Source organism: Panthera tigris, chromosome E1 (assembly GCF_018350195.1).
Source record: "Panthera tigris isolate Pti1 chromosome E1, P.tigris_Pti1_mat1.1, whole genome shotgun sequence".
Lineage (NCBI taxonomy): Eukaryota > Metazoa > Chordata > Mammalia > Carnivora > Felidae > Panthera > Panthera tigris.
In genome coordinates, this window is record NC_056673.1 from 286,131 (window position 1) to 307,496 (window position 21,366).

Consider the following 21,366-nt stretch of genomic DNA (forward strand, 5'->3'; position numbering starts at 1 on the left):
AGTTTAGCAATGAGGAATCTAAGGCTCAGAGAGTTAAGTAACCGCCCAAGGTCAGAGCCAGTAAAAAATTAAGTCTGTCACGATGTGTTACAAAATACATTTTTATTCCCTGAATATCATTCGTCTTTCGACTCTGCTTATATTTTCGGCTGTACAGAACTTTAAATCTGCATAAAGTCTAATTTATTCATCTCTTCTTTTGTAGTTTGAGTTTCACATCTTGCTTAGCAAGGTGTCCCATGTCAAGCGTTTGTACAGAGTAGGACTACTTGCCTCTAGCACTTTACGGTTTCTTTACAGCTGGACTGTTTGATCTACCTGAAATTTGTTTCAGTGAATGGAATGGATGAGAATCTAGTTTTATTTACTTCTCCAAATGGCTGGCCAGTTGCCCTGACCCCACTTGTTGACCGATTCGCCTCTCTACCTTGTACAAAGCAATGCTGACTGTACCTGGTACCATATTCCCACACGTGCTTGGGTCTCCTTCCTGACTCTATCATGTTCCACGGACCTGTCTGTTCACACTGTCAAACTGCCGGTGTCACGGAGGGAGTCCGGGGTGGCCTTCCTCATGTATTCAACGACTACGCACAGAGTATCTACCACGTGGCAGGCACAGTGCCCGGTGTTAAGGATAATGACACAAATGAGGCAGACAAAATGCAAAGAAATAATAATGCTGCAGCTTCAGGTAGTAAGTGCCACTTAGACCATTAAACCGACAAAGGTGACGGTGACTAGAAGGTGGGGAATGGTACGGGTCGGGGGGCGTTAAATTAGATGGGGTAATGAGGAAAGCCTTCCCCGAGGTCACATCTGAACAGAGACATGAATGAGAAGCCAGTTGTGCTCAGAAGGGAGGGAGGGAGGGAGGGGAGAGACAGAGAAAGCCAGCAGACCACATTCTTATGCCACAGACTGGCTGCCGTTCTAGTTTTCGGAAGAGAAGGCGGGGAGGAGGATCTGCTCACGGCGCATCTGGAAGAAACGGCGACAGAACGCGGTCCCACAGCCCCCACCACACACGTGCACGTACCCTTCTCCTTCTGTACCAGCTGGTCCAGGGACTCCTTCAGAACCGAAACCCTCATGGAGCACATGTTATTGCAGTGGTCCAACATGGGGCAGGGGACGGCCATGCCGGAGAGCCGGTTGCGATGCAGGAAACGCAGGATCAGGGACGCGTGAACACCCAGGCCCTCCTTGGACTCTGAAAATATGTCTATAAAACCTAGGCAGACAACAGCCAGTTTGGGTGATTCAGGAATGCGCCACAACAGTGTTCCCACACCCCCGCCGGTGGCCTACCTCGACTGGCTGAGTGAAAAGCAGCCATTATGGGTCTTTACTGATACTCTAAGTTTTGATCATTTAAAAATCTAAGCAACTTTTAAGAAATGAACCAGTGGTAATCTCAACTTAAAAATTAATTTCGTGGGACGCCTGGCCGGCTCAGGTGGTGGAGCACGTGCCTCTTCACCTCGGGATTGTGAGTTCGAGCCCCATGTTGGGTGTAGAGATCACTCAAAAAAAAAAAAAAAAAAAAAAAAAAAAAAAAATTCCTTCCGTTTAACAAAATTTTAGAAGACTTTGAATAATGATTATTTGTTTCAATCCAAACTTTAAAAAGGTATAAGCACCGAAACACTAACCAGAAGTTCTTAAACATGTTGTATATACAGAACGTGGGCTCAGGATCAAGTTTATCGTCCCCGTGAGTAAAAGAGTAACTGTTTTTATACGAAACTACAGGACACCATGATGACGACGGTGCAGCCACCACCCTGACCACGATTCCCGGTGGCATCTCACGGCGTGCAGGCTCTGGCCCCCACTCCAGTGCTCTCTCCAGTGCAGCTCCCTGGACTCTGCCCACTCCGTCCGTCCCTCTGGCCTCAAAATCTCCCATTCATGCTGACCCACCCACATTTCCTGAGCGGCTCTCCCAGCCGTCCTCTGTCCGGCATTAAGCCAAGCGATCTTACGAACCCACAAAACACACAACGTCTACCCCTGTTTAACATCCTCCCGTGGCTCCGCATAACCTACAGTGAACACAGGTGCCCATAACCCTGTAATAAGTGGAGACAGGATAAACACGGCACCTCTTCCCAGAGCTCAGATACACTCGTGGGTTTGGGGGAAATTTTTCTTTTTACTTTCCAATGAATCATAACTGGACATGACAAAAAGTACCTATGTTACAAGTGTACTGACTGATGAACTTTCACAAACTGAACACTCCATGTACGCAGCACCGAGCGCAAGTCCCCAAAAGTCTTAGCAGAAATTATTTAAGTGTAAAACAAACAGGTTAGGGGCATCTGGGGGGCTCAGTCGGTTAAGCGCCCGACTTTGGCTCAGGTCATGATCTTACAGTTCACGGGTTCGAGTCCCACGTCAGGTTCTGTGCTGACAGCTCAGAGCCTGGAACCTGCTTCGGATTCTGTGTCTCCCTCGCTCCCTGCCCCTCCCCCGCTCGCACTCTGCCTCTCTCAAAAATAAACAAACATGTAAAAAATTTAAAAAAATAATAAACAAACAGGTTACGTTCAGGAATGAAACTCTGCACTAATTTTTAAGAGAAAACACGAGACTGACGAGAATTTATGTGCTGGAAGCGGCCCATTTTGACGACGCCCTCCACACAAACCCTGGAGACACGGGCTCCATTTCCCAAGACTCACCAGTCCGTGCCACCCCTGCCCTCCTTGTGCAGTGTTTGTTCCCTGGGCAGACTCCACGGCAGCACCACCCTCACGTGAGGACACTGCTGATGCCACACCCACGTGCCCAGCACCCACGTGAAAAGGCAGACAGACTCTGGCAACGGGGACATTCTTCGACACGCGGAAACAGGCAGCGGACGTGGCAAACGCTTAGCGCCGGCACAACGAGATGTGAAAGGGACAAGTTCCAATCTTGGTCAGAAAGAGCGACAAGGAACAAATCCCACAACAGGTGAGTCCAGCTTACCAGGGTTTGTCTTAACACTGTGAGAAAATAGTTTTTGTACACTGGAGGTTGATAGAAAATTTTGAGTAAAAAGTCCTAGTCACCCCCCTGCTACGTAAGCACGTTGGGCTCCGAGCCCCGAGTGTTTCTAATTCTATCTCCCCTCCCCCGGTCTCCCAGAACAACGGTGCACTGAGTATTATTTCAGGTGGGTTCCCTGGTCTTCGCCCCTTCCTCCCCTCCCCAACATCTGCTTGAGGTGTCCACACACAGCTCCCGATGTTACCGGTGCTGGTAACCCACACGTGGTAGTGATACGGAAATGCCGAGATACGACTTAGCGAAACATAATTCAAAGCACACTTTTAACTGCCATGAGAGTAGGAAAAAAGTTAACATGTATGGACTACCTACGACGCTATAAAGATGACATAATTAGGGGCGCATGGGTGGCTCAGTTGGTTAAGTGTCCGACTCTTGATTTCAGCTCAGGTCATGAATTCCGGTTCATGAGACTGAGCCCATGTCGGGCTCTGCACTGACAGCGTGGAGCCTTCTTGGGACTCTCTCTCCCCCTCTCTCTGCCCCTCCCCTGCTCATACTCTCTCTCTCACTCTCTCTCTCTCTCTCTCTCTCTCAAAAATAAACATTTTTTAAAATCCAAGATTATACAATTGAAGACAACTTGAGGAAGAACGCAAAGCTGCATTCTTCATCAATATACACACATCGTCCTTTCCCAGCTCAGCACGCCCTCCGCGGTAAGTCAGAGAGGTTAAGGGCAACCCCATTTACATCGGTGCGCCTACCAAGTCTACCTGCCTCCACCGCCGCTCCCGCCAGGCTCTGCGCTACATGTTAGGACTCCGAGAGCACAGAGTAGGATAAGTTCTGAGACAAGCTGAGGGTACAAGGATGATAAGCAAAGTTTTATTCCTTCACAACTCAACTGTTTTCTCACTGGAAAAAAAAGAGGGTAACTTAATTTTGATTCTGTCTTCGAAGTCCCTAGAAGAAACCATACAAAAACACAAAGTTTTTTCCAAGGGACAATCTAGAAGAAGTATTGCTTACTTTCATGCTGTTTTTATTACTACTTAAATTTCAGAGTGGTAGGTTTCAAAAACAAACAAACACTGGGCACCTACCATCTACCAAAGATACGTTAAATGTGAGGACACAGCAGAAATAAAAGGTCCCCGCCCTCACGGAGCTCAGAGTATAAGAATACAGACAGACATTTACGGATAAATGAACGATTAATTAATCAATCACAGCGCTGACATGAGGCAAAGACAAAGGCAGGATACCAAGAACACACACCTGGGGCCAGGGACGGCTTCTGGAGAGAGTGAAATAGATACCCACTAAGGAAGGCAGGCTCACGACAAAAGTTCCCAAAAACGGCAGATCTGCTCAAGCATCGCTGTACTGGGGACCCAGAGGGATGACTACGCAGAACACGGACTCCAACCGTGGGCTTAACAGACACGACTGGAAAAGCACGTTTATTCCATGGCACCCTCAGCCTGCCTAATGACAACCCACAGGACAGCAAAAGCACCCTCCGGCCTTCGGCACTCAGATGACAGCCTTACCTGGGACCAGAGAGCAGGCCTGCAGTTGCCTGATGATGTGGCCTAGCTCCCCCTGGAGGTTAGCCCCACTGGAGTTCTTGAGGGCCTCCAGCATGTTCTCGGCATCCACTGTACCATCACCCTCGGCGTCAAACTGGGCAAAGGCCTGCAACACAAGAGATACAATAAAATCACGTCTGTTCCAAATCATGGATACTTTGCCACTGGTGACACTGTTGTGGTTGCAGGAAGAGTCCACTGACATCACTCAAAGGCCACATAAATCCGGGATAGTAAGGCGCCTTGTATAGAAGTATACTACGTGCACACACAAGGTTACCCTCTCATCTTTTTCATGGGATTAACCCCCTTTTCCCAAACAATTGCAGAAAGCAACCTGTGCAACATTTTCCAACTGGTTACAAAGTGCCAAACACAAAGCTAGAATCAGAGCCTCGGCTTAGAGCAACACCTTGGGTTAGCCGGGCTTTTCCTTTCAAACACTCTTTGGACGCAAGACCCAACTTGATTTATCAACTCCACAGCCCTGTTTTCACTAACCTTTAACCGTATCCTCACTTGCTCCCTGCCCTTGTTGGGTCATCTGGGGAACTGGGTACAGCGTGGGATTTGGTCTGAATCCTGCTCTGTCACTAACCAGCTATGTGACTGTCCATACATTCCTTTATCTCCAAAAGCCTTACCTCCTTGATCTGAAAAATGCAGCAAATATTACCAAACTCACAGGCTGCTGTCTGGATTAAGTAACATTTGAACAGAGTCCAACACAGTGAAAGCGTATCAGAGTGCAAAGTGTCTCCTTCTCCTTTCTAACCTGCACTGTCATTCCCTCTGTGTCCCTGACACCATTCCCTCTCACATTCTACAAGACTCCCCTCACCTAGCGACTGTCCCAGCTCCCCAGAACTCAGTCTCTGCCACATTAGTGGCTTCTCTCTTCCTGACGATACACTCACGCACAGACATCCCTCACCCTGAAATACTTTGAGAGTGTCCCCACCTTCTTTTCCAGGTCATTCTCTCCCTTCCTTCAAACTCCTGCCTTTTCCTTATTTCCCTCCGTCATGAAATGTGGAGATTTCCCACTGAGGTTTCATGACTGATACAAGTACCCACTGCTGTCGCGGACCTCTAAACGATGCAGTGTTTAACAGGAACGTAACAAATCCCAGTGTTCGTGTCTAAAACCATGGGCATTCAGTGCAGGACGGGGGACAGTTCAGAGCAAAGTGTGAGAGAAAGCTGCCGCATTCTCTTGGCCTTTCCTCAACCTCGCCAGATTATCCAAAAAGTTAACAGGATCAAAGACTACAGTAATGAAGAAACAATGTTCAAAAGAAGAAAATAACCTTTTTCTTTTCTGATTAGACCCATAGCTTACTACGGAAGCTCCACCCCAAAAGGGAAAGGAATGGGAGGGATGAGAGGAAAGAGACCGTGATGGACAGAAGACACTGCCTGTGAGGACGGACGCAGGACCATGGTCTTCAGGGTGCAGAACAGGTGCCTGCAACGGGCTGTCACAAGAAGGGTCAGCGAGGATTAAGGTCGTGAGATAAAAGCCAGAGGGAAAAGCTCCTCACGAAGACGGACTCGTCGGTTGCCCGTGGGGTATAAAGACGGCTGAGGGCCTCCGGGAAGGAAGGCCCAGGCCTCAAGGCTTCCGAGCGAACCACAAGCAGCCGTCACGAGCGTTCCGACAAAGGCATTCACCTCCGCCTCCTCCCGAAATCCCACCAAGACAACATTACACAGGGCTGTTTTCCTAAAGCACAAAGACAGAAGCAAATATCGTGTGATGCAATAGCAACAAAACTGTGGAAGCTGAGAAACAGACAGACGCCCAGCGAACACCACTGTCCGCAAGAAAGAGGCCCCTGAGCCGGGAGCGGGCAAGCGGAGACACAGGCTGCTTCGCGCTGAGGGGCCCAAAGCCTTCGTAGGACCCAGCAGCAGTGGGTGCTGCCGAAGGTGAGGGAAACCAGTGGGAGGTCTGTTTCGGGAAGCAGTTAAAGCAGACTGGATAGACGCTGATCTTAAGGAATCACCGTGGGTTTCTTTTTAAGGGAAAAGTGTGACAGTGAGATTGTGTGTTTTTTTCCAGAGTTCTTACCTTTTAAAGATACATAATGAAAGATTAATCAATGAAATATTTGTGGCGGGAAAGATTTGCTTCAAAATAATTTGGAGGAGAAGCAGGTGGAGTTTAGAGTAAATAAAATTGGCCTTGAGTTGGCAGCTGTTGGAGCTGGTGAACAGGTCTGTGAGAGTTCATTCTATTCTACTCTTACCTCTATTTTCTCAGGTTTAAAGCAAACGAACATACAAACGTAACAGATCTCCAGATCCTCTCCCCAGTCAGAAGCTGGGGTGAGGGGCTGATTTCCTCCAGAGCGTGGCACAGAGTCTCCGGACTAGGAAATACCAGGCGCGGCTGAAAGGGTCAACACTGTACTGAAAACAGGGCACTAATGCCCAACGGTCAAGGTCTGTAAGACTCACCCCTCCTCTAGGGCTCTCCGAGTGCTGGCAGCCAGTTTCACACTCTCCAGGCAAGACACTGGGGGGCTCTTCTCTGGGGGTGCTGGACAAGCCCCCGAGGACAGACCTGGAGACACTGGCACTGGAGGGCGCCCCCCGCAAGGGCCCAGCACCTTCCAGTGAGGCTCAGCTGTCAGTAAGCCAGACGCGTGGAGCCCCGACCTCTTTAGTACCCTGCTCTTTAATGTGAGTGGGGGCAGCCCAGGACCACTGACGCTTGAGGAACGGCTTAATATGAAACACAGAACGAGCAACTTGGAGAAAAGAAAGGAGAAGGAGACAAGACCGTCAAAAAGGTGATCATCAGTATCTTCAGACAAATATTTTAAAAAAGGTATTTTTAATACCACTTTTACTAAGGTGTAACTCACATACCATCAAATTCACCCTTTTAAAGTGCACAACCTAGTGGGTTCTAGTATATTCAGAACCCACCATATATCAGCAGCCACCACTACCTAATAAAAAAGACGCTGTGTCATCATGAGAGAACAGGAGACTACTATTAAAACCAGTCTATTCAGAATGTTTTCATAAGCTCCTGAAAGTTAACATATCACAGCAAAACGAAAATCTTAACAGATTTTGCAAGACAAATCTCAAGAGGCTGGAAGTTCAGTTGACTGAGGTGCCCAGAGAGTACAGCAAAAAGACAGAATGACGGAAACTGGGAAAGAAAAGAGGAAAACAACCAGGAGGCCTGTCCAGGAGCCCACTATCCAAACACTCGGAGTTCCGGAAGAAAGGGGCACAGACAGCACAGGGAGAGAAAGGACAATCGTTACGATTCGAGGGGATTTCCCCAAACTGAAGGATGTGGGTTTTGAAACAGAAGAGGCTGAATACCCTACAGGTGGATAAAGGCACATGGTACTGAGACTTCACGTCGCCGAGCAGAGAAGTTCCTACTTGCAGGGAGGAGACACAGCGTCCATATCAGAGGTCGGGAACCAGAGGCTAATTCCGCAGGTATGCCGGGAGATGGAAGGCGATGGGAGCTGGGCCCTCCACATAAGGGGGGGGGGGGGGGGCCCTCTCTAACCCCAAAGTCAGCATGTAGCCAAAATACCACCAACTGTGAAAGAGTGGAAAAAGACATTCTTCCACACACAAGGCTCTCAAAACACACACTAGTTCATGCTCCCTTAGTCAGAAAGCGACCAGAGGGTGTGGTCACCTGAATAAAGACCACACGGAGAAAGAGGAAGAATGGGGTCCAACCGAGAGAGTGGACGAGTCCCTGGGGTGCTGCACAGCACACGTCCAGAATGAGGCAGGTCGGAAAGCTCTGGAGAAGATGAGTCTCTGCAACTCCTTCCTGTGTGCTTGAACACACTGAACGTGTTAGAAGACATTCAGGAAACTGGCAGAGAATCTGGAGTTAAATTAATAACAGGGACCAAAAAGCACCAATTCAGTTGTTAACGTGGGAGGAAAGACATATAAGGAAAAGCAGCAGTGGAATAAACGGCTCAGGGACACACACGATTCATGTCACCTTAATAACACACACACCGAGAGCAAACTAAACACAGCAGACACACTCTGCTGGGGGACAGGTGTGTGGATGTGGGTGAGGACAGGACGGCGAAGGACAACTAAGGACATACTCTGTGGGGGAATAAGATGGCCTAAAAACTGACAACTCATAAAGTAATGTAAACATGACATCTGGTGACTCTCGGGGACCTACCAGCACCAGCTGCAGGGGCCAAGTGACAACTCGGGGACAGTGAGACACTGCGTAGGGGCGCGGACGACCCATGGGCTCTATGCCGCGTGAGTGATGACAAGGAAAATCAAAAATTCTGAGCGTCTGCTTCAGGCACAGGATAGAATGCATCAGTAGTTTTATAGCTTTTTCAGTCATGTCATATTCCTCCTCTGTAAACACTGGATATATCAACCATAAATAAGAGTTCTGGGACAACCGGAAAGGCGTGAATATGGACATCAGATGACACAGACATGAACTGACATGCAAAGGTGAAGGCCACGGACTGAAAAAGTAGGCTACGGAAGAATATCCGAGAGCAGTCTCACGTTAGTTTTAAAAAACCAAACATACACACTTTGCACATTAGTACAAAGCCCCAGACACACAAATATGAAAACACATGTGTGTGTGCAAAATAAGACCTGAAAGCGTAAGTGTTTGCTAATGGCAGTGACGTGACAATCTGCATCGAGGGGGATTTTTAAATATCAGGAAATGAGAACACAAGCCTGATATAAATTCGGAGCCAATGGGCGTGGAGGGAGACAGAACAGAAGCACAGCCTCCGTCTGCCCCAAGACCCCACCATGTGACAACCACAGCGCGCACAGCCCTTCCCCACTTGGCCCCGGCAGGGCACAATAAGGCCTCGAGGTCTGAGGGCATCAGCACAACTGCAGCCCGTCCCACGGGGAAGGACATATGCTTTGGGAAGCTCCGAATGAACATCTGAGCATCCCTAAACTCCAGGCACTTTGCGTAACACCACTTATCCCTCGTAAGGGCGGCAGCAGCACTTAGTTATTAACTGCCCCACTTTGTAGGTGCACGGAGAGGTCAGATAACTTGCCTGAGGTCACACAGCTAGTACTGGAATCCGAGACTCCAGACTCGGTTCTTCACGGCTGTGTTCTCCTTCCTTTGCTCAGAGAAGGCCCAGGGCTCTTGCAGTCTGGAAACTGAGGACGTAAAATCTCTTTGAGCTCTTCTCTTTCCCCAACAGCACCTCATGCCCACGTTTACTCAGAATTAGCCTTAAACCTGAGACGCACTTTCTCTAAACCTCAAGATGGCACTCAAGTCCTACATCCACTAAAGCTCTTGGCTTCCTCCTTGTTTCTTGCATCTCCAGTGCTCTCTGCTTCCCAACTCCTGTGCTGATGACAGACAAGAAAAAATCCCATAGAAGTAAGGTTATAAAAACGACGACAGTTTTGCTATTCCTCATAGATTCTGTTGGTCTGTCAATAGTTAATGAATACAACAAGAAGAATTTTGAAACAAACAAAAACATTTTGGGTGAGAGAAAAAATCAGAACAGCATGACTAACAGCTTCACCAAATAAATAAGTCATTTCCTAACACTCGGAAACTGTCCTCAAAGAAACGTACAGGTTTTCTGGCACAAAAAAGACTCTCAGATCAATGGAACAGAATACAGAACCCAGAACTGGACCCACAAACGTATGGTCAACTAATCTTTGACAAAGCAGGAAAGAATATCCAATGGAATAAAGACAGTCTCTTTCTTCAGCAAGTGGTGCTGGGAAAACTGGACCACAACATGCAGAAAAATGAACCTGGACCACTTTCTTACACCAGACACAAAAATAAACTCAAAATGGATAAAAGACCTCAATGTAAGACAGGAAGCCATCAAAATCCTCAAGGAGAAAGCGGGCAAAAGCCTCTCTGATCTTGGCCATAGCAACTTTTTACTCAACACGTCTCCAGAGGCAAGGGAAACAAAAGCAAAAATGAACTATTGGGATCTCATCAAAACAAAAAGCTTCCACACAGCAAAGGAAACAATCAGCAAAAGGCAACCGATGGAATGGGAGAAGATATTCGTAAACGACATATCAGATAAAGGGTTAGTATCCAAAATCTATAAAGATCTTATCAAACTCAACACCCAAAAAACAAATAATCCAGTGAGGAAATGGGCAAAAGACACGAATAGACACTTCTCCAAAGAAGACATCCAGATGGCCAACCGACACAGGAAAAAATATCCAACATCACTCATCATCAGGGCAATACAAATCAAACAACAATGAGAAACCACCTTACACCTGTCAGAATGGCTGACATTAACAACTCAGGCAACAACAGACGTTGGTGAGGATGCGGAGAAAGAGGATCTCTTTTGCATTGTTGGTGGGAACGCAAACTGGCGCAGCCACTCTGGAAAACAGTATGGAGGTTCCTCAGAAAATTAAAAATGGAACTACCCTACGACCCAGCAAGTGCACTACTAGGTATTTACCCAAGGGATACAGGTGTGCTGTTTCAAAGGGACACATGCACCCCCATGTTTATAGCAGCACTATCGACAATAGCCAAAGTCTGGAAAGAGCCCAAATGTCCATCGACGGATGAATGGACAAAGAAAATGTGGTATATAGATACAATGGAGTATTACTCGGCAATCAAAAAGAATGAAATCTTGCCATTGGCAACTACGTGGATGGAACTGGAGGGTATGATGCTAAGTGAAATTAGTCAGAGAAAGACAAAAATCATATGACTTCAGTCATGAAGACTTTAAGAGTCAAAACAGATGAACAGAAGGGAAGGGAAACAAAAGTAATATTAAAACAGGGAGGAGGACAAAACACAAAGGACTCTTAAATATGGAGAAGAAACAGAGGGTTACTGGAGGGGTGGTGGGAGGGGGGGATGGGCTCAATGGGAAAGGGACATTAAGGAATCTGCTCCTGAAATCACTGTTGCACTACATGCTAACTAATCTGGATGTAAATTAAAAAATAACAATAATTAACTAATTAATCAAATTCAATCTAAAAAAAGACCGAAGGTGAGGGAATCACATTAAAAAAAAGAAGAAGAAACGTACAGGTTTTCAAACCGAACAGTAACGCCTCGTCTGTCTCACAGGACTTCGCGGAATCTGGTTTGCTCATGCGCTTGCTCAACACTCTCTGATAAGCAGCCACTACACACGACAACTTGCGCTCGTCTCTACACATGTGAAGATGGACAGGGCACAGTCCTTGCCCTCTAAGACCCTCACAGCCTTAGAGCAGACTGTAAACCAACGGCAGCAATGTGGTGTGTGATCATCGTAACAACGAAATTACAGCATGAACAGCTGCGTACCTAACAGTTACCGAGCATTTACTAAGCACCAGGCAGAGCTCTAAGGCCCTAACGTGCGTCGACTCGCATTTTCCACAACAGCCCCAAACGTAGGTACTACCCTCTCGCTAGGGAGCAACAGAGAGGTTACGTATTTCGTTCAAGTCCACATGATGAGGAGCAGTAAATCCGCTGCTTGGATTTGAATCCCATTAAGATTTGGGACCCCACACTGGGAACGGCTGTGCCGTGAGCTGACAGACACCCTGAGACCAGAAGCACCAGAGCGGGAGGGACGTTCGGGGAAAACGGCCCCGAGGAGACGACCCTTGCACTAGGCCTTAACGAATACCTAGGAATCTGTAAGCGTGTGACGACGGGGCAGCCACGCTAGGTAGAGGGGACGGAGTGTGAGCACAGGCAGAGTGCAGGGAAGACCGAGAGGACTACAACGTGCTTGGTGTGGCTGCGACCGAGGCGGGCAGAGGAAGAGCGGGACGGAGGTCAGGAGAGAGAGAGCCGGGCCCATTAGGCCGAAGAGCTCAATCTCACGGTAAGGGGACCACGAGGCCGCGGAGAATATCGAGGGTGGAGGGAGCCAGTCATTGCAGATCTCTGTCAGCGCTCGAACTGGAACGGACTGACCAATCTCTTAAAAGATGTGCCTCTGTACAGCTGGAACCCCTTCTCCGGTGTCTCTGGGACACACACTGGTGACGGGAAACTCCTGTCTTCTGGCCGGTTCTGACAGCAACAAGTCTCTTCTCCACAGAACGAAAGGGAACGCGCCTCCTTCACGTCACCACCTGTGGGCGTGCGGAACGTACCCGAGCCCTGTGCCCCCAAACGGCCCACGGACCACTGAAAACAGTGATCGTCTGGCACCGAGTCTCCCTCAACCAGTTCTCTATCTCGTACGGCTTTAGTCTCATTGCCACGCTGCCTGTCCCCTGGGGGACCCTCCAGTTTAACATAACCTCAGAGCGGAGCTTCTAAAGTCTCACTGGCTGAGCCGCTGGATGAAGCACGTTTCACGTCACGACCCCGTGTCCATAATGTTGACACAAGAGTGTCATGAAATGATGTAATACTTTCTCTGATCAGATACAAGGTGCTCTGATCTTTCCTACTCCATTCTGATCTGTTTAATATGCAAATTAACACTCCCTAAACACTCACTAAATTTCCAGCGGTTTGAAACTCTACGCCCTGGAACGTGGGGCCCAAAACCCAAGTGGATACAGTAGGTCTGGCCCTAACTGTGCAAAGGGGATGAGTCCACTTTGATCTAAAAACAGAGCAGTGCCCCCTATTTCCATGGGGCCGACACCCATCTCCAGGCGGTCAGGGACGCGGCCCGCAGTCTCCTCGTCCTCCTCTCCTGATTCAGGCCTCCTCCTACCACACCCACCCTGCCCTGCCAGCCACAACGTAACCGCCCAGGCAGCACCCAAGGACAGGCCCTAGGCCACGCAGCATGTGAGAAATAACGAGGGCAACACAGTGAGACCGAGAGGAAGTCTGGAATCAAGTATGGCACCAGACTCACCGCCTCTCCTCTGTGAGCCTGGGACAAAACTCTGGGCCCCTAAGTCTCAACCCCTCCTCCTGCTCAGCCTGTCCTCAGAGCTTGCCATGAGGATCCAAAGGTTTCAGGAACAAAACTACGCCTGGCAAAGTGCAAAGAACTGTCACTACAATCTAGTGCCCACCTCGCAGACGAGACACACGGGAGTGGTCTGGCCGGCTGCACATTTCTATCCATCTGCCCTGGCCTAGGGCAACACGGGACGGGGCTCAGACCGATCCTGTTTAACCTCCTGAACCAGCAGTGGGATCAAGACCACGGTACACACAGCAGACCAGAACCGGGGCAAGGACCAGAGGGCACACGTCAGGCTCCACACAAAGGTGGCACACTGGTTCCATTTGGGAGAAACACGCTTGCATCGGAGTTCTGGATCTGGTCTCAGTACTGCCACCTGCCGGCTGAGAGGCTCACCTCTCACTCGAAGCCTCCCTTTGCCCATCTGTGAGACAGTGCTGCAGGCGCGTCTAAGTGAAGTACTCAAAGGCTTAGTCCACAGAAGACGGAGCACACGGTCCTAGTGCAGAGCTGGGACCAGAGAAAAGTGACACCAGAAACAGCAGCAAGCACGTTCCAGGCGCTCTGCGGGAACTAATTCATTTAACCCTCAGGGTAACTAGATAAGGTAGATACAGGACAGGCGGCCGAGACGCAGGGTGCTCGTGTGAGTCACACGGCTTAGGCATGGTGGGACCAGGACTTGCCCGCGCGCAGGCTGACCCCAGGGCCCCAGTCTGAAGCTCAGGGCAGTGGAACGGGCGGACTTACAAAACAGCAAGCTCACTGATCCCATTAGTGGACTCACTACACATCTGTCCAGGGTGTGACAGAAGGGACCCCTCTACTGGGAAAGGGGAGGGGACGGGTTGCATGCAATGGCTACTAAGCCACCCTGCCCCCCGACTCTAGGCTAGATACCAAAGGAGCGTCATTCCCAAACTCTGCCACACTCTCCCGCGCGAATTTATCTGCACGTGCCACACCTGTCAACTGCGTCCCTTCCTTCCTTTGCCAGGCAAATTCTTCCAGCCTCTCAAGCCTTGGTTTGGTGAAGCCTTTCCCAAACTCCATGCCACTGTTAAATGCTCCTCTGCGGATCCTGAAAGACTGCTCGGGCTGGGGCAAAGGGCTACAGGGGGCAACGGGAGCAGCGGACAAAATCCCCACACATACGAGAAACTGTGAATGGGCTTGTCTGGCTGAAAATACCAGGAGATGAGAGTGGAAAGGTACTAAGACCTAAAGGTTAGCCCAACATTTGATTGTGAAAGCAACGGGGAGCCACTGAAATTTCTACAGTAAGACAGCACGTGATGAAGTGGCATTTCAGAAATCCGGGAAATTAAAACAGAGCTCCTCCATATAGCTCTCTGAGACCATGAATTTCTCTGGAAGAAGCCAACGCCATCATCCCCGACCCAGAAAAGCACACAGCGCCAAAATAACCTCCAATTCTGCCAGCACCCTCCCCTGCCGCACTGCCTCTTTCTTCACCACCCATGGCCATCGCTAACTGAAGGCTTCCTGGGTGCTGCAGCAGCACAGGCAGGTGGGTGGGGGCCTCGCAGCCTAACTGCTCAACGAGACCAGGCAGTGCGCTCCTAAGTGCCCAGCGACGGGTACAGAACAGGAAACAAGAGCCTCAGGGGCGGGGCTGAATCAGAAGGACACAAAAGACATTTGAATCACGTCACAAGAAAAGCTTGGTCCCGACCAGGTGACAGGGCCAAGGCAGGGAATCTCGAAGAACTGAGAGAAGCAAGGTCCACACACAGGACAAGGTGGGTGTCCCACCGGCTAGGGCACAGGGCTCGCGCAGGTAAGGGCAGACGGGCCAGCCTGTGGGCTCCAACCCGTTCCGAGGAATATGCACCTGACTTTTCAGGCAGCAGGGAGTCCCTGCAGGCTCTGAGCTAAGGGTCAGTGGTGCTCGCAGCCTGCTTCATCTTCACGGTGCAGACACAAGTCTCTACCCCTCTGTGCCCTGAAAGGGCAGAGAATGACATCTGCACAGTTCTGTCCGCATACTTCTTGGGCTCAGGGCCACTCTAAATTAGCTGATTAATACTGTTGACACGACAATGACAAACGGTATTTTTCTCTAAATTTCCTCTAAAACCCAGCAGTGACTAAGAACCTTTTTAAGTTTTCACTAAAGCTATATTTAACTGTTTCCTCAAACATCAAAAAATACATTACTGTAAGGTGACAGATTGAAGATAAAACACAAGGCTGGAGAATGAGGGCAGCACCATATTGAATCTGTTGAACCAACGTGAGGTCCCTACAGGGGAGAACACCCACTGAGCCCTGGCTGTGAGCCGGGGCCGTGCTAAAATGATAAATAAATAAAAATGGTCCTTCCCTCAGATTTACAGCCCAATGAATTTCCCAAAGCGCCAAAGTGAGTATGTCAAATTAATACAGTAAGACCCATTCATCTCAATTCCCCCCTAACGGCCGACTGCTGCCACACTGTGTTCAGCACCTCTTCCTGCCCTGGACTCTACGCGATCTTCTGCAAGCCCATCGTGCCGAGAGCACAAACGCGTCATCTCTAATCTCTGATGTCAAACAGACATTTAATTTTAACTCTACCGCTCTTCTGCAAAGAAGTCAACTAGATACCGCTCCCTAGAACAGACCGAATCCTTCCCCATGGACCACACCTACCACGAGGAAAGGTATGTCACACTATAAAATGATAACGCTTCAGACTTTGGTCTGTAATACAATTCCAGCAACTTCTCTAGGACACCACCTCAAGCAACCAAGGTCGTGGGAATGTGAAGGCAAGGCACCTGGGTGGACGCAGCCGGCAATGCAGACTTGGAGCCCAAGAGCAAATACACAGCTCGGCAACTCAGCCGTGTGACAGGAACGTATGCCAATGAACCTGCTCCACTGTGCTCGAGGAAGAGAAATAACTCATCATTTTAGTTGCTACCACAAAGACATTTTATTATTCTTTCACAAAAACCCTTACACTTGTATGGAAGTATCAGAATACATTTTCACCAGCTTAAGGGGAGAATTAACTAAGACACAGAAATGTCTCCACACTCAATTCAAAGGACAGACTTACCTTAAAGCAAAGAATCACATACGTGGCTAACACTTAACTCTTGGGATATTACTAATACAATTACCCTGTACTTATGGACAGAACAACCACTGTGAGCTTATCCCAGTCAGGTTTTGATTTTATTTTTTTATTTTTGAGAGTGAGAGACAGCGTGAGTGGAGGAGAGGCAGAGAGAGGGGGACACAGAATCCAAAGCAGGTTCCAGGCTCCAAGCAGTCAGCACAGAGCCTGACGCGGGGCTGGAACCCACGAACTGCGAGATCATGACCTGAGCCAAAGTAGGAGGCTTAACCGACTGAGCCACCAGGGCGCCCCCCAATCAGGTTTTTCAACCTGCATAAGCCTTCACAGAGTCAGACCTGCTCTCTTCCACTAACCAGTGCTAACCAGTGCTAACCAGTACAGAGGGAAAGTCACCAGATTTGAGTATCAAGCAAAGCCCCAACTATACCCCCACACCCAATCTAATACAGGTAAATAGACTTCAAGAAAAATACACCATGCTTTTTCTCAAATTTGAATTATCCTTGCCAGGCCTCCCTTAGCACATAGGGGAGAATTAAAGAATTAAGGCTAGGGGCGCCTAGGTGGCTCAGTTGGCTGAGCGTCTGACTTTGACTCAGGTCACGATCTCACAGCTCGTGAGTTCGAACCCAGCATCGGGCTCGCCGCTGTCATCGCAGAGTCCCCTGTCCCCCCTCTCTCTGCCCCTCCCCTGCTCACACTCTCTCTCAAAAATAAATGCAACATTAAAACAAAAAAAGAATTAAAGCTTAAGAGGAATGATGAGACTACAGAATAACAATCACAGAGAAGCAGGTCCTTGAAGGAGAAAGGGCACAGGCTTCAGGGACAGAAGACTCACACTTGAGTGTCACTACCTAAACTTAATTTCCAATCTTCTTAGGTGAGTCCCTGAACCCTACAGTGTCTTCAGTCTCCTCCTCAGTGTGGTGGCTGCTGTCACCCACCGGCCCTGCACGGCTGGCCAAAGTCACCAGATACCAAGTGTTTGAATACATTGTAGACAAGGAGGGAGACAGTTACACAGATGTGAACGAAGACTTCCCGACACGTATCTTGTGACTTCGGTCTACGGACACTTAATGCTCTATGACACGGCCCTAGATGGTACCCGGGATTTTTACAAAAACGAGAACTTGCAACATTTTACAAGTCACCAGTTCTTACTGCTGTGCTTACAGCTCCTTAATGTTTATTTTTGCCACATAGGTGGCTACTGGGACTTTGTGTTTCATAACAGGAAGGTACAACCATTCGGTTTTTCCTCCCGGGTATTTCTTCAGTTACAGGGGCGGAGTGACCTCCGGATTTAACTATGCTCAACGGTCCATGGATCACCTCGAAGGGATCCAAGTCCTCACCAAGCATAATATTTTTGACTTTCGGTCACTGAAAGGAAAAGAAAGAAAAGACATCACATCAGACGAGGAGGCAACAATGTGGCAATTTCCTCACTGGAACAAGGAGATGACCCTGTATCTCAGGCAGGTCTTCTCTCCCAGGACTCTCCAGACGCAAACGCCCAACAGGCTAAGACACACCTCCACTTAGCTGCCCCATGGACACACTGAGCCCAGCATGGCCAAACTGCTGGTCTCTGATCGGCCCTTCCTGAAAAGGTTTCTGTTGTCAATCAACAGTACTGTCACTTTTCTGACTCCTTAAACCAGTAATGCTGGGGTCATCCTTGATTCCTTTCTCCTTCTAATCCTCCACTCAGACTCAGGACTGCTTGTCCTACTTCCTACACACCTCTCAAAATTGTTCATAATGGCCTCCAACTGATCTGCTTGGATCCACTTCTCCAACCAGTTCTACACAAGGAAGCCACAACCATCACGTACCCTGCTTAAAACTCGTTTCCAAACTCCTATTTCACAGGGGCTGCAAAGGACTCCCCATGGGCTGATTCCGGCCTACTCCTCTAGCCTTGCTCTCTCCTTCAGCATTCAGGAACCGAGCCACGTGAGTCAAAGGCTACCAATGATAATGTGATATCTGCTCTCCTCTTTCACAGTAATTACATACTTATTTTTCAGCAAATTACATGGCCATGAAATAAAAATCTCGCCCATTCCCAGCCTCCCTGGCAGCTAAGTGTGGCCATATCACTGGGCTTGAGCCAATGGGATGCGAGCCCTGCCCTTAAGAAAGGAGATATGGCCCTCTCCTTCCCTTTTCCCTTTCCTGCTGGCATAAGGTGCAAAGTGACAGCGGAAGGAATCATTTGGGTCTAAGTAAGTAATCATTTGGGAACTAAGTAAAAGGTGCCTGTGGATGATGACAGCACAAGAAGATGGATGGAGCCAGGTCCCCGGTGACTGAAATTGCCATGTCAAAGCTGGACTACCCACCTGGACTTTTCCATATGAAGCCTGTTTACTATTTAAACCACCAGCGCACGGGCTTCTCTGTCCCTTGAAGCAGTTTTGCCTAAGCCTCATTCATCACCCTGTTCTTCCAGACTCTCCATTCTCTGGACTTTGGTGCACGTGATTCCCTCTGCCTGAAACACTGTTAACCCTTCCTCTGATCCTTGCCTGCTTTCACCCTTCGACTCTGAGCTGAAATGTCACCCTCCACATAAGTTTTCCTTGACTTCCCAGAGGAGATTACATACTCTTGCTATTTTTTTCCCTACACTTTCCTTTGGCTAATACTCACCACACCTATAATTGCTGGGCTCATGTGTGTCTCCTTCAGTACTACGTACCCTTTCAGAGCAAGTATCTGCTTTTTCCACAGTCACCCAGGAGCCTGGCACTCAGCACATGTTCAACAAATATTTGCTCAGTGAACAATATCACAGCCCTCGAGTGACCTCTGGACGACACCCTGAGGATTTCTTGACCTTACATTACAGGGCTCCTGTCAGCTCCACTCACAGCTCTACTCCTGTCACTCTCAATGTAAATACTCTCCCTCCATTCCCTTCTGGACAATTCTGAAACGTGCCAACTCCTTCAACTGATCTGCACAGCCCTTTCTGGGACCGCTTCATTTTCTCTTAATACACCGAGAGCTAGAGTGGAAAGTATCATGTGAACTCTTGGAATTAAGAAAATATATACATGGAGACCCTTCACTAACTAATATGATCACATTGTCAAGAACTGAGATATCTTACAGGTATCTTCTAAAAGAAAATGTAAGAAACACACAAACCACAGTATCTGAATTCTGACTACACACAGTAAACGTTCTTAAAATACTTTAAGAGCCTCTTGTTGTAAAGTGTACATCACTTTTTAACGTCATTACAACTAGCTGTCGGTTTACTGCTTTATATACTCACCCTTCACCGACACTGAAGATTTTACATGGCTTACGCATTTTCACAAAATAAGCATCTTTTTGTCATAGCGCTGTGGAGTTAAAGAAATAGGGTCCCAAGAAGAAGGCAGTGGGACATAAGACAAAGAAACCAAAAAAATCAAGGGATCTGAGTGATAGTCTCAGGTTGCCAATGACTCAGTGGACGACCCTGGCTCAGTTCTTTTTAACTCCACAATGAAACGGTACACGTGATTCCTAAAATCTCTTTGAAGAAACAACATTGTTGCCATATCAATTTGCTGTTAACCATTTAATAGAGATGATGTTGGTGACTTATGCCAAAGGCTGTATAATTACAAGTATTTACAGGAAACCTGACGTTTGTCTATCAGTTTTAGGTTACGCGGAGGCTTGAGTCTAAAATACGGTTCTTCAACTATCTGGAAACAAACGTGTACTTTGGAAATGCTAGTTTTTGTGCGATGAGAATGGCTGCTGGAAAGTGAGATTTTCCACTGTGTGTCATTTTCCTCCCGCATTTGTTAGGCGCCCACACTGGACTCGGAAGGTGCTCTGGTCAATAAAACAGAATGGTTTTCTGTGTTCACTGCCACTCCCTCGATCCCTACGCCTCCCTTCCCTTACACTGTCCCGGAGCCTGATAAGGGAGATCCAGAGAGCAACCGATCCAGCGTCAGGCCAGGGCACAAATGTCTGTACTACCACATGCAAAGACATCTGGGCTTGGCTTGTCCAGGTCTTCCAAGCACGAACGGCCTAGTCTGGGCTTTCCGCACCTCTAGTAAAGGTTAAAGAGATTCGCAGCCGTCCCCCGGAGTGTCCAGGCTGGAAGCGAGCGCCCCTTGCTCCCATCCTCCGAACTTGCGGACCTTGTGGGTTCCTGCCTGGCCCGTCTAGAGCCGCACTGCCCACCTCTTCGCGCCCTAGAGGGCGACCGCCCTGCCCCCGCCCCCGCGGTCGCCAGCCGGGCCTGACCTCCTCGAACTGCTCGCCCGAGCAGCCGGCGCCACGAGCCTCCAGCAGCTCCCGGAACTGCTCCAAGGTGACGGACTCTTCGCCGCGGCCCAGCCGCTCTTCCAGCCAGCGCAGCAGCGCGCCGTGGTGCCTAGACACCAGAGACTCGCAGGGCGGCGCGGGCCTCAACGCCGCCGCCGCCTCCCGCAGCCGGGCCGGCTCCAGCAGCGCCGCGGCGGGCGGCAGCGCGGGCGCCGCGGGGCCCGGGCCGGGGATCGTGCCCGAGTCCGCGGCCCACTCCTGGTGCGGGCCCCAGCCCTCGCCACCGGCGGCGGCGGCTTCGTCTTCACTGCTGTGACTCGGAGCGTTCCCCATGGGGTCTCCGTCTCGGGCGTCCGGCTCTGCCGCCGCCGCCGCCGCCTCCCCGCCTCGACCTGTCAACCTCCGGCGGCACCCGGCGGGCGGGGACAGGGAGGGGACGACGGCGGCGGCTGGAGCTTCC

General features: G+C 49.3%; 1 protein-coding gene across 4 annotated transcripts in view; it reads right to left on the minus strand.

Moving 5' to 3' along the window:
• ZZEF1 (zinc finger ZZ-type and EF-hand domain containing 1) overlaps window positions 1-21,318 on the minus strand; it is a 100,799-nt gene extending 79,481 nt beyond the window's left edge. For all 4 annotated transcript variants that reach the window (XM_042965374.1, XM_042965372.1, XM_042965373.1 and 1 more), the window contains exons 1-3: window positions 20,886-21,318; window positions 4,557-4,701; window positions 1,040-1,234 (exon numbers count right to left, since the gene is read on the minus strand). In XM_042965374.1, the coding sequence (XP_042821308.1) occupies window positions 1,040-1,234; window positions 4,557-4,701; window positions 20,886-21,239 (694 nt within the window). In that variant the 5' untranslated portion in view covers window positions 21,240-21,318. The remainder of the gene's footprint in view (window positions 1-1,039; window positions 1,235-4,556; window positions 4,702-20,885) is intronic.
• Window positions 21,319-21,366: the final 48 nt, after the last annotated feature.